Genomic DNA, 12,634 nt, shown 5'->3' with positions numbered 1-12,634 from the left:
GCTTGTAAAGACCCAAGAAGGCCATTTGCAATTACTCCGGACATTGTTCATTAAGTAACTTGCAAAGGATTCTTGGTGTTGGATAATTTCTCTGGGATCATCTCGAACATCCTAACAACCAACCTTTGAAGATTAGTTAATTAGGCTCAGAGCAAATTACTACGAGGAGGAGCCCGTAACTTTGGCACAGAAAAATCTACAACTGTGAGGTATTTAAGCACCACAAGAACTGCAAGGCTGGTTTCAACTTACAGATGAAACCATGAATACGCATCTGTCAGAACTGCTGGTAAATGACTCATGGAAATACAGTCAAGACACACATTTACGTCACTGCAACTGGAAAACATTTTTGAGGAAAACTTCTGGGAACTCTACATTTTAGCTAGAAAATAAAGCTCAAATTCTGCACTTTCAAGACAAGCACTGTTTCAAGACATGGTGAACTTGATTCTTAGAAAATTATTTTGCATTGTTAAGCAAAAAAATCAAGTTCTAGGAATCAGCAGAATACGTAATCACTACTTTTTGCACCTTAACGGTAGCTGGAATAATTAAATGTATTTTTTGTTACAGCCCCTACATGGGTAAACATACTTCCTTCTTGAGTAATTATGTACTTTGTAATCTCCTATAGCTTTTACTCTTTAGGAAATAAAAGTCGGAGTCACACATTCAGTTTAACACCTCCCATGAGTTTTAACAGCCATCAAGATGTCGAACGGCTGGCTGCTTTTATTTACAACACATTTTCAAGATGAGACTGTTTTCTAATCACTTGCTCACACGCTGTGTTTAGGATGCACACACGATGACTCAATATAAAATGGAAAAAGTCCAGTCTGAAAGTACATAAAAAAGTTGCAACCAGCCATTGGACTACTAATTATTTTCTAAAGATTAAGTTCTAGGAAAACAAGTTTATTACGAACATTTGAAACCCTGAGCTGCAAATTCTGAGGCAGCTGCGCAGAACATGGAGGTCACTAAACAGAATCACGTCATGTCTCACAAACAGGAAGGTTTACTGACATTTCAGCTTCTTTTCTGCCAGAAGGTAGAAGACTGACAATTAAAAAAATAAATAAATACGCAGCTTTTAACTATAAACACCATTTGAACTATTCTTTAAAAAAAAGTAAAAACACCCCTTAACAAATCAATCTAATGTCAAGCAGGAAGATATATAAACAGTTTGGTTTATTTATGTGTTTCAGATGGTCTTTGGTAGACTACAGTAACTTTCAGTACGTGTGCGTCTCCCTGCTGATTTATGCAAGGAAGGCAGATAACCAAAGTTAAGAACATACTTCAGCAATATCAACCATGCTGCAGGAACTATGCTAAACACAGTTCCTAGCTGAAGGTAACTCAGATTAGCTTTTGCGTATTTCTGCAATGCCCTCCTCAGCGTGGCAGCTTTGAACAGCTGCTGTCCTGCAGCTGGAACGCCACCCCTAACCCAAGTTCCGAAGGCAAAGTACACGGATCCTTACACAAGTTTCCTATGTATAGTGCAGAGGAAAGTCAGAGAAAAATAATACATTAAGAACCCTTTAGACGTGTATATTCTTCCACTTATTCTCAGGCATACTGACTCTGCTGCAGCTGTCCTGGAAGGAAACACGGCAGGCCAGGCCCGCTTGAACAAAATAAGCTTCCAAATTCCAGGCAGAGGGGCCCAGCACTCAGCTCGGGAAGCACCCAAATACTACAAAAACCTTACAAAGCGCCTTGAGTACTCTGCTCTTTCCACAGTACTGTGAAGGAAAAAATAGGGTAAGCGTCAAGAATGGTGATAAACTGCAGTAGTTAGATTAAACATTTATTTTTCATATATTCACAAAATCTTCACAAAAGTATTGAAACTCAAAAAGGAATTAGACTTGAGTCAAATACAGAGATGAAATGTACAAGACAAATGAGCAGGCAAACTAAAAGGTCTTGAAAGTATTTTACTTCAGATTGAAAAACGAACAGTTCAACTGTTCTGTTTAAATAAAGATTTGCAAGATATACAGTATTTTATGAATACAATGCTGGTCATTTGAGGCAATGTAAAACACCTCAATTTTTCCTTCATGCTTTTTTTTTTTCCTTTTTTTTTTTTTTCTTTTAGAAAGATACTGTTTACCAAAAAGAAACTTGAGCAGTCCAGGAAAAGCTATTTTCCATTAAATTTATGAAAACCATAAATTGAGGCAAACCTAAGATTCCCAATGGAATCAAGATTATCTTCCCGCTACCACCACCTTAAAATTATCACATGCTTATTGGAACACTAATATCTGCACCCTAAGAGTACATTTGCTTTCAACGATGAGGGTGATTCTTTTAAAAACACTTCAGTGTGGTAAATGCGATACAGATCTTTGCAAGTATTAAGTTTTGGAACAGTTTTGCTAATAGCAGCTAACAATACTGGATTAATATAATTTATAAATAATTGTTCCCTAAGCGGTGAACATAAGTCTACACATTCACAATAATCTAAAACAAAATAAATACTGTGATTATGCATAATGTGGTACAACTTTTACTAGTTTCTATGAACAAAAGCTCAACATCTTGTTGATAAAATTATCTGATCAAATTAAAATATGAAGCTAAAATTTAAAAAAACATTGTCAAATTAACATCACTTAAGCTTAGTGTTTGAGTAAATGTTACGACTTTCCATATTTTTGGAATATATATATTTCCTTTTTTAAGTAAAACACTGTAACACATTGAAAATGTTTATTAATTTAAGTGAGGACATCAGTTCTGGTCTTATTTTAGCATTATTTTACTTTAAAAATCATTGCACTCATTAGTGCCCATTAAAGGTCAGGTTGGTCTGTAGTATTCTGTAAATGTATATAAAAGAAAGTTTCTAAAAGCTAATAGTACTTTTTATAAAAGCATCATCTCCAGAACAGCTGCATTAAATACAGCCACCTATGCCGGGTACAGACTTTCCTCTTTAAAGAAATATGTGAAAGTAAATGCCACTTAACTTTCTACCACTGAAGTGTCCCAACTCCTGTTCCAAGCTCTGCCTGTGAGTGTAATTACACATTTGATTCGTATTCATGGCATCAAAAGTTACTGCAGCCTAGACTTGTAATGTGACTGAACCAGACAAATGCGGAGTTTAAATTAAATGATAACTAGGTCAATGAAGAAATACGATGAGATATGAAAGGTTTGGGTCTTTAAGGCAATACAAAGTATATTTCATTATTTGAAGTTGTTTTGGTGGGGTTTTTTTTTATAATTAAGTGTAAATATAAAAATGCCTAAGAGGGGAGTGAGGAAAAAAAATACTTCAATTGTAAAATTTACTTAAAGCTTCAACAGTTATCATCTCCGACAGGAGTTAGCGAAAATATAAAAGACAAAAAAACCCAGACCTGGAAGGGGGAGGGAAGGCACAAACAAAGAGGCATGGGATTAAAGCAGCCCAGGAATGCAAACGTCTGTAACAAACTGAGTTTCGTTGTTTGTGTTTTTAAAACCGAAAAAAAAAAGGAAGAAAACAATCACCACCACCAACCAAACAAAAAACCCCCAAGTGGCTTTATATTTCTTTAAAAAAAAGAAAGGGTCGGGGAGAGACCACTAAGAGGAGGAAGAGAAGGATGCAACTATAAACCCCCGTTGCCTGAAATGATGGCACTCTAGAAAACAAGGTGAAGGTTACTTCTCCGAGATGACAAGCTCAGTGTCTACACAAAGTACATGTACACTTTATACAAATGAAAAACTTCATTTGCCACCATAAACCTTTCTTTCAGAGGAACAGCTTTTGCAGATCAAATGCTCTATTAAATCTTTTAAATGCCAAGAAAAGAAATTCTGAGCAATATAACTAGTAATGTCTCTTTATATGGATGTTAAGATGACAATTCAGATTATTTTCCAAACTAATCCTGAGAAAAATTTATGTTTACAATTTAAACAGTAATGTTATGTAAAAAGTATTAACAAATCCACTATTACAAATGTCAGTTTTCCTATATGGTCATCTATATATACACAATAAAATGGTAAGTATATGCGAAAATAATAAAAAAATCATGCACAAATTACTTTCACCTTTAAAGGCTGGGTTTCCCTCAAAATACAATTTTTTGCTTTTTTTTCCTATTTTTTTGTGTTTTATTTGTTTGTTACCACCCCCTAGACACACTGAGTACTACCTCTACAGGTCAGCATGAGCTGATGGGAAATACATTTATTTTACATTCAAGCTTTTATATCCTAAATGACCCTGTTGTAGCATATGACTTATCAAATGAGCAGCCTTTTTCCTCTTTTTTTAAAAATTTTTTTTGTTTTAATTTTTTTTCTTTTTGTTCTTTTTTTTTTTTTTTTTTTTGCAGTGATCAATCTTCATGATCCGTTCCGTGGCGAGCTGGGAAAAAAAAAAAATGCAGTTGCTAATCAATGTCTGAACAGTCTGAAGCTCCGGAAGAGATCCAAGGAGTCACTATCAAACTATCCTGTAGCATGAGATCATTGCACACAGAAGAACAGTCATAAAATAGGCAACTATCTACAAAGGTCTGAAAGGGCTGCATCCCTCTTGTGTTTCCTCTTTTTGCCGTGGAAAAACTGATGGTGTGATTTGCTGCCTTGATGTTGTTTGTTTGTGACTGAGGTACCGTGGCTTGAATTTGTTGGACCTTGGAAGCCTTTGTTAGAAGAGCGAAATAACCGTGCAGATCCATGCTGTAAAAGAAAGGGAACATGGTAAATCAGTGCTAAAAAGAAAAAAGCACGGCAATTACACAACCCTGTTTCTGGATAATGAGGACGTTAACTCATGAAAGTGTCACACTTGAAAAAATCGGTATGGCAAAAGCAGCTAGGCCATTGCTTAGACAGCAGCACAGTACCACGAATCTTTCACTTCGGCAGTTGCAAACAAATGTTCATCTCTAGATCCAAAACCATGCGGGTCAAGAGGGAAGAGCAGAGCACTTCGAATTTTGGAAAGGACAGAACTGTTCTATCGCTCCCATTTCGCAACCGTCAAAAAAGTGTTTCACAGAAACAGAAGTCCATAATCCAAGATGACCGATGAAGATTGCTCAAATCTCATCTTCTGTGCAAAATTAAGACAAGATTCTTTGAAGACCAGGACTAATTTTATACCACATCTTTTTACAGATGTGGAGTATCTCAGATCGTGATATTCACATGCCAGCACCAGAATTAGCTCGGTGTAATAACACAAACAGACATTCATGGTATATCCAAGGCCTAGTTTGTAAGCTGTCTCGTTACTAGCTAGAGATAGATCATCAGCAAGTAGGAAGCAGCAGGTCTTCAGAATTACTTTTCAGGAATAATATTCCAGAAGATCCCAGACTGTTTTTCATACATTAAAGAAGTCCTAAATTCTGGAAAAGTGTAAAAATTTAAACCGCATATATCCAAAGTATATTGTGTATAGAGGCATGTAATATTTCCAGATTACTGAGTTGTCATAGAAGCATTCCTCAACATGAAAAATCCCCTAAATGCATAAGCTCTGGTAGGTCTCACCATAAAGATATCTGTCTTTAGGGGGAAATGAGAGGGAATTTCACGTATCGTCAAGGAACCTTCATCCCCCTTAATGAAAGACAGTTCAACAAGTATCAACAGCTAACAGAGCAGCCAGTCGTAGTTTTAAACAGACATTTTTGCTAACTATTTTTCATGAAGTGTAGGCAAGTCTCATTAGTTCTCAAATTCTGCAGGAAAGACTGGACTGACGTGCTTTTTGCAAAAAGGAAATGGGTGCCACACAGCTGGCCAATCTAGATTTCCCAAAATAAAATCAATCCAATTTCGTCTGTTTTAAGGCTAGGAAAGCCGCTGTTGTAAACTCATCTCTGTAAGCTAAACAGAAAACCAGGTGATTTCAGATACAATCAGTGCTCAGAGCTTTCTAGTGGGGCAAAGGGGAGGAGAAAACCGCAGTGTTTCCTTTCCAGAACAAGCTACCCTTCCACGGAGGGTATGTGTAATATTCAAATAATCTAGACAGTTGTTGTTTCGGAACATTTCACAAACCTGAGATTTGTTCGTGTTGCTGGATGTATTGGCTGTTTGGCTATTTTGTGTTTTCCCACTTGACTGGGAGGATTCCAGCGACACTTCTTGTGACCCCACTCTGTTTGTGGTAGACTGACGACAACTCAATTGTTTAGAGGTTTTGCAAGGTGTTCCATCAGAATCCTTCAGGAAAATGTAAAGTATTAGTGAGTTTTTCTTAAGAACAAGTGAGTTTTTCTACAAGTGAGTTTTCCCTTAAAAATAAAGCTAGGAGTGGACAAAACTTCAAATGTGTTTATTTTATTAGATACTTCAATTCTTTCAATCCAGAACTCTTACCGGGTAAAATGCACAGATTTTAAAATGTATTGATGCATGATTCTGATTTTGGGATTTGTCTTTTATTTTTAAAATAGAATTCCCAAACAGATTTTTTTCAAGGCTTTTTTTTTTTTTAAAAGCATATGGCTTAGCACTACCAGTCTTTTTTTTTGTGAAATACAGTTTTTCCAGAGAAAAGAGGGCTATGTAACTTTGTAACTAGTGTATTCACTTTCTACATGTGTTGTGTCAAAAACATACTGCAACTTACATGTGTAGAAATTGCATAAGAGGCAACATCTTATGCAAGTTAGGATTCTGGATGAAATAACTAACTAGGATTAGGGCTTATAAAAAAGATGGCAGCAAACTTTTTAGCAGGGCCTGTTGCGACAGGACAAGGGGAAATGGTTTTAAACTAAAGGGGGGTAGATGTAGACTAGATATAAGGAAGAAATGTTTTACGCTGAGGATGGGAAGCACTGGTTGCCCCAAGAGGTGGTGGATGCCCCATCCCTGGAAACATTCCAGGTCAGGTTGGACGGGGCTCTGAGCAACCCGATCTAGTTGAAGATGTCCCTGCCCATGGCAGGGGGGGTGGACGAGATGACCTTTAGAGGTCCCTTCCAACCCAAACTGTTCTATGATTCCGAGCATGCCAAATGTATTCCGTGGCAATACAGATCAGGAAAAAAACCCAAACAAATTGAAAAAACAAAATCAGAAAACCTCCAGTACTTACTACGTCACTAGAGCTGGACAGTGTAGATGATGATGATGATAAAGGACCTGATGAAGAATTTGAAGAATGTTTACTAAGTGTTTCTGAAGTTTTATTTCTAGGTTTTCCCAGTGCTTCATTCTCTTCAGCAAGATTATTGTTGCATTTGTCTAGCTGCTGAGTATCTACTATCAAGGTTACTCCGTTACCTATTAAAAACAAAACAGAAGCATCATCACACATTAACTGCTTGATGATGATAAAGGACCTGATGAAGAATTTGAAGAATGTTTACTAAGTGTTTCTGAAGTTTTATTTCTAGGTTTTCCCAGTGCTTCATTCTCTTCAGCAAGATTATTGTTGCATTTGTCTAGCTGCTGAGTATCTACTATCAAGGTTACTCCGTTACCTATTAAAAACAAAACAGAAGCATCATCACACATTAACTGCTAAAATGTTGTGTTTTTTTTTTTTTTTTTTTTTTTTAAAAAACCCACCCACTCAGGTCTTGTATATCATCTGCAACACGTACATACTTTTAATACATCCAGGCACATGTGTGCATGTGTTTGTATGTATGTACTGCATGCAGCAAGCCAACACCTCGCGGAGGGCGTGGTGGTTTCCTGACAAGATCCATTAATGTACACTGTGAAAACGACCAAGCATTACCCGCAGCTCAAGATGGAAATTAGAGAGTTAAGACACGGAAGAAGGTAGTAACAGCTCAGATGTGCTGCTTAATAAGATGACACACTTCAACAGCACTCAAACACATAGGTTTAAATTCTGTTCCTATATGCCCAATACTCATCAACTCCCATTTTTCTCCTGCTGGAGCTGCTAGGGTCATAAGAACTCCAAATAAGTCTGGCTGCTTCGTATGATACCCTGCACTGAAAAGACGAGATACAGAATTCTCGTATCTCACTAACTGCTACCTTAATTAAAAAGAAAAGTATTGGAACTTAAATCTAAACTAAATCTACAAGAGGACCACTGTACCTGTCACCGTTACCTTCCTGATACAGGGTTATTTTTATTTTTTTTAATTACATAAGACACCTAGCAGTTACCTCTGATTTATATAATATGCATTTGTTGCCCTGCTAGCTGCATTTGTGTATAGAGTTTAATACATACATCACAATAGGCAGCTAAGTATTGCTCTGGAGCTTGCGGGACTGAACCGTGGTTGTCTGCCGTTAGTGGGGGGTATGGCAGTGCCACAAGGGTCTACAGATCGATAAAACGTGAATGGCCAAGAAGCACATTCAATTTACAAGGACAGCGAGGGAAGTCGCGAACAAAAGCTTTAAAAACAAATAAACAAAATCCCAACCTAGCCTAAAGACTGGGTAGTTGTGTCATCTTCTCTGATGAACCCCTAACAAGAGAAGACTTCCAGTAGCTAACATTCTAAAATTAATTGTAGAGTATTAAAATTAATTTTGATTTGAAAACTTCCAGCCAGCAAATACTCCTACACCAAAAGAGGGTGGCAACTGGCTGGTGGAGTCAGAAGACGGGCAATGAAAACAAAGATGATTTTAAAGAACATTTTCAGCACGTTCTCTGGCTAGATTTTGTGTGTTTCCATTTGTTAGTAACAAGAATTATGATTGATATTTCAGGATTTCTCTGTTTTAAAGACTTATTTCACTTATATGGTCAATCCTGGTTTAAATATTGCTTCCGTACACATACGATATGTTAAACTTTAAAATGAAAAATAAAAGAACAATGGAGAGTAAGGATTTAGATTTAAACTAGCATTCCCAGTAATTCTTTTTAAAACCTTATCCGCATTGAAAGGCCAAAGGAAGTGTGACAGTAGCAACATGTGTAATTTAAATTGGAAGTTTCTCAAAAGCCTCCTTTTGCAAGCCAGCACTCTTTACAGACCTCTGTGCTGACCAAACCTATTGCAGTAGAATAAAGATGTTGTGGTATAGCCTTTTTATTCTTGTACAAATCTAAATCTTCTGGAAGAGAACACAAGAAAAAGTCCATCACTACTGCGCAAAAAAGTAAATTCATATTAAGATGCATACATTGCCTTATGTGGGGCAAAAGCAGTAACAAAATTTGTATGATCAAAATACGCAGAAAGTTTCCCGCTATCAGCCACGCTTAGTCAAAACTTACCATTGCATGAAGACTCTGTCCTACTTTGCATTCCCCACTGCTTTGATATCCAGTCTCTGTATGTGGCCACTTCTTGCGTCACTCTAATTATTCTACCTAATATACTGTAAACCGGGGAAAAAAACCCAAACGTCACCACAATTAATTTTTAGGTACACAAAAATATAAGCAATTAATGTCTGAGATTTAGAGTCATGAAGTTTACCTTTCTGTTTCGTTGTTAGGATAATATTTAGCTATTGGGGAAACTGCGTGGCTCAAAACAACATAGGCATAATCAAAAGCCTGTTTCACTTGCATGGCACCATAGGAACTCCTCCCAACATCATTACCTTAAAATAAGAATATAATTAAATAAGTAAGACTGGAACTGTGGTTACCTCCTTTCAGACCAGAGACAGTAGTATTTTTTAAAATTGCCCTTAAGTCCCAACTCACTGCAGTTACTTCTTGTGAAATAGAAGAGGATTAGTGAATCATAAACACTTGAAAGAGCTCAGAAGACCTATAGATATTTACATATATAGAAGCCCAAAATGGCAATTCTCTGCGTAAAAGTGCAATACATGAAGAAAAAAACCAAAATCATGTACCGCATATATTACACATATAACAGTACTATCCTGGATGACATTTTTTTAGATCAGAAATATGTTAACTCTTTTCTATGAACAGCACTTGACTTACCATTTCAGAAGCCACCCATTCAAGTCAACAATCAACCTTAACATAAAGGTAACAGTACAGAATGAAACCACTACCTATTGATGTGACTTTACAGAATCAAACGGGAGAGCATGCATAAGAGTATACGTACATTGTAAGGTGCAACTGTGATACAGGCAAGCACAAGCCTGGAAGGGACCATGCGTACAAACAGGCACATCTAGCCTACACTCAGGCCTGCGCTGCTGCGGCATTATTGCCGTTACCACAGAGCACGTGGAAGTTATTTGGCGTGCCCTCTCATACCGTACCTCCTGACTGCAGAACAGGCACGCTCTTGGGTGACACGGTAACTTTTGCTAGGAACATGTCTTAAAGAAAATCACTGTGTTCTGAGTGCATCTTGTGTTCACAGACATGAATGAGGTGTTTCTGTTTGGGTTTTGGTGGTCATCCTATGCTATTCTTTGATTTAACTCCTCTGGATTAAGCATTCCCCTAAGTTTTTTTCCTAGTCAATACGTTAAGTCTTAGTTTGTGAGGATACCTGGCTGTAACGGATCTTCGATATACAGCATTGATGGTCTGTAGCCATCCAGCATGCTTTTTTGCACTTCATCCTTGGCAACGTAAGAGCCACCATCCTTTATTCGGATTCCAGTCTTCAGATAATTGAAGTGACGTCCATATAATTCAAAAAACTCTATTAAAAGAACACCATAGTTGGCATTGGGCATACAGGCATCTTCCCTGGGATGCAGCTATTAAGAAGAGAGAAAAAAAAAATCATTTTCTTAAGACTTCAAGTTTCAAGTGCCTTTAAGTGTCTTTTCTTTTTCACAGCAAACGTGTCAAAATACAATAATAAACAATAATAAAATGTAATATATAAAGCAAACATGGCTAAATATAGTATTTTTCCTTGATAAAGCAGTTTTGCATCTTTAAAACAAGATGCTATCAAAACTTTTATAAACTAGTTACCTCTTAAAAATAAGGCTGGCAAGTATTAATGTCTTTGTATTTGAACTTTCAGTTTAATAAGTGAACTTCCAGCACTAATGGCAGGGTTCTTGTAAAAAAGTGAAGATATTTGCACTTCACAAACCTGGGTTTGCAATACAAATACAGGCTTTTAATGTACACAGCTATATAAATGATTCCCTCCACTGTTAAGTAGGCAGCCTGAGAGATTATAAACAAAACCAGTTCATAATTGTAACAGATAGAAAACCTGACTTCTTTTTTTGCAGGAGCAAATGGAAATGCTATTAGTCAATATAAGAAAAAAATTGGGGTTGGGAGACATTTTGGTTTCTTTCAGAAAGATAGTCCTGTCGCCTTCATGTCTTTGTGCTCAGCAGGCAACTGCAATAGCACTCAGCAAACGCTGAGCTCCAGTTCAAGGCTCAGGTTTAAAACTAACTACAATCTGGAAAAGTACAGACATACACATACACACACACAGTTATACAGTAACATTTAGTACAAGAAAAAGAATGAACTTGGTAAAGCCAGAACTCGGCTACTTCGTATTTCTACAATATTTTTCTCCCCCAGGCACAACAATATAGATTTAGCACATGCATTTTATTCTCTTAGATTTAAGAGAAAGTTGTAAAACACATTTATTTGATACCAGCTTAAAAACGTAGGCAAACAAGAAAATTTAGTTGCATTCAATAAAGCACGTACAGGGTGTATGACCTGGAAAACAAGTGTTATAAAGGACAGCTGCATCTAACACTAACCTATGTGGCTTGTTCCAAGTACGTTACACCATAGTCGAGTTACTTTACCATGAATGACACACGTGCCTGGTACTGATACACCAACGGATGTTCCAAACATCTCTAATACCAAAAGTACCAGTATGGGAGAAAGACCAGAAGGCAGGTGGGATGTGTCTATTTTTAAGTGAAAAGGGGGTGCAAAACCAGAAACAGGATAGCTTAAATGATTAGATTTAAGGATAGATTAAATTCCTTCTTAACGTAATGTCCTTTTGCACCAATGGCATCAACAGATTTCATTACGCTTACCTGAAGGAAACTGACAGCCATTAAAAAAAGACTATAAGAACCGATTCCACCTGTAAATACTTCATTAAGGTCCCTCTGCAACAGGAACTGTTTCAATACTAAAACTAGATACGGTAATACAGGATATTTCTGAAAGAGAAAAACAAAGGTGTTAGGATAGTGTGACGCATATATACAACTGATGCTAAGAAAGCATATTGAAGCTATCTGTTACATTAAGTCTCAAAACTAAGCATAATTCTAACTTATTATTTTTAGTAACAGGGGAGAAGCCAAGTGCTCTGCCTGTGATCAGACAGTTATTTTACCTCTTCAACTCCGGTGGTAGATATTAACAACAGAAAAAAGTTATTACCTCATAAAATCAGAATGATTTTGTTTGAATATATAAATACATTTGCTTTTCTCATACAAGTGAAAAGGAAAGCAAAGGAAGAACTATGGAGATACCACGTCTGTAACAAAACCTTCCTGCTACAACCAAGGTGATATCCCAGGGTGGACTAAGACTTCTGTCATAGAATCATTAAGGTTGGAAGAGACCTCTAAGATCATCGAGTCCAACCGTCAACCCAACACCACCATGCCCACTAAACCATGTCCCTAAGTGCCTCATCTACTCGTCTTTTAAATACCTTCAGGGATGGGGACTCAACCACTTCCCTGGGCAGCCTGTTCCAATGTTTCACCACTCTTTCAGTAAAGA

The 12,634-nt window shown here is 37.0% G+C and overlaps 1 protein-coding gene across 1 annotated transcript in view; it reads right to left on the bottom strand.

The window, feature by feature from the left end:
• Positions 1 to 1,814: 1,814 nt before the first annotated feature.
• Positions 1,815 to 12,634, bottom strand: part of PAPD5 (poly(A) RNA polymerase D5, non-canonical) — a 28,858-nt gene continuing 18,038 nt past the window's right edge. Inside the window, exons 6-13 of the mRNA XM_009276712.2 lie at positions 11,929 to 12,057; positions 10,434 to 10,647; positions 9,426 to 9,552; positions 9,221 to 9,324; positions 7,341 to 7,481; positions 7,094 to 7,140; positions 6,049 to 6,213; positions 1,815 to 4,716 (exon numbers count right to left, since the gene is read on the bottom strand). Coding sequence (XP_009274987.2) covers positions 4,537 to 4,716; positions 6,049 to 6,213; positions 7,094 to 7,140; positions 7,341 to 7,481; positions 9,221 to 9,324; positions 9,426 to 9,552; positions 10,434 to 10,647; positions 11,929 to 12,057 — 1,107 coding nt within the window. The 3' untranslated portion in view covers positions 1,815 to 4,536. The remainder of the gene's footprint in view (positions 4,717 to 6,048; positions 6,214 to 7,093; positions 7,141 to 7,340; positions 7,482 to 9,220; positions 9,325 to 9,425; positions 9,553 to 10,433; positions 10,648 to 11,928; positions 12,058 to 12,634) is intronic.

Source organism: Aptenodytes forsteri, unplaced genomic scaffold, assembly GCF_000699145.1.
Source record: "Aptenodytes forsteri isolate BGI_AS27 unplaced genomic scaffold, ASM69914v1 Scaffold33, whole genome shotgun sequence".
In the NCBI taxonomy this organism is placed as follows: Eukaryota; Metazoa; Chordata; class Aves; order Sphenisciformes; family Spheniscidae; genus Aptenodytes; species Aptenodytes forsteri.
The sequence above is the reverse complement of the archived record's forward strand: the minus strand, read 5'-3'. Positions and strand labels throughout refer to the sequence as shown.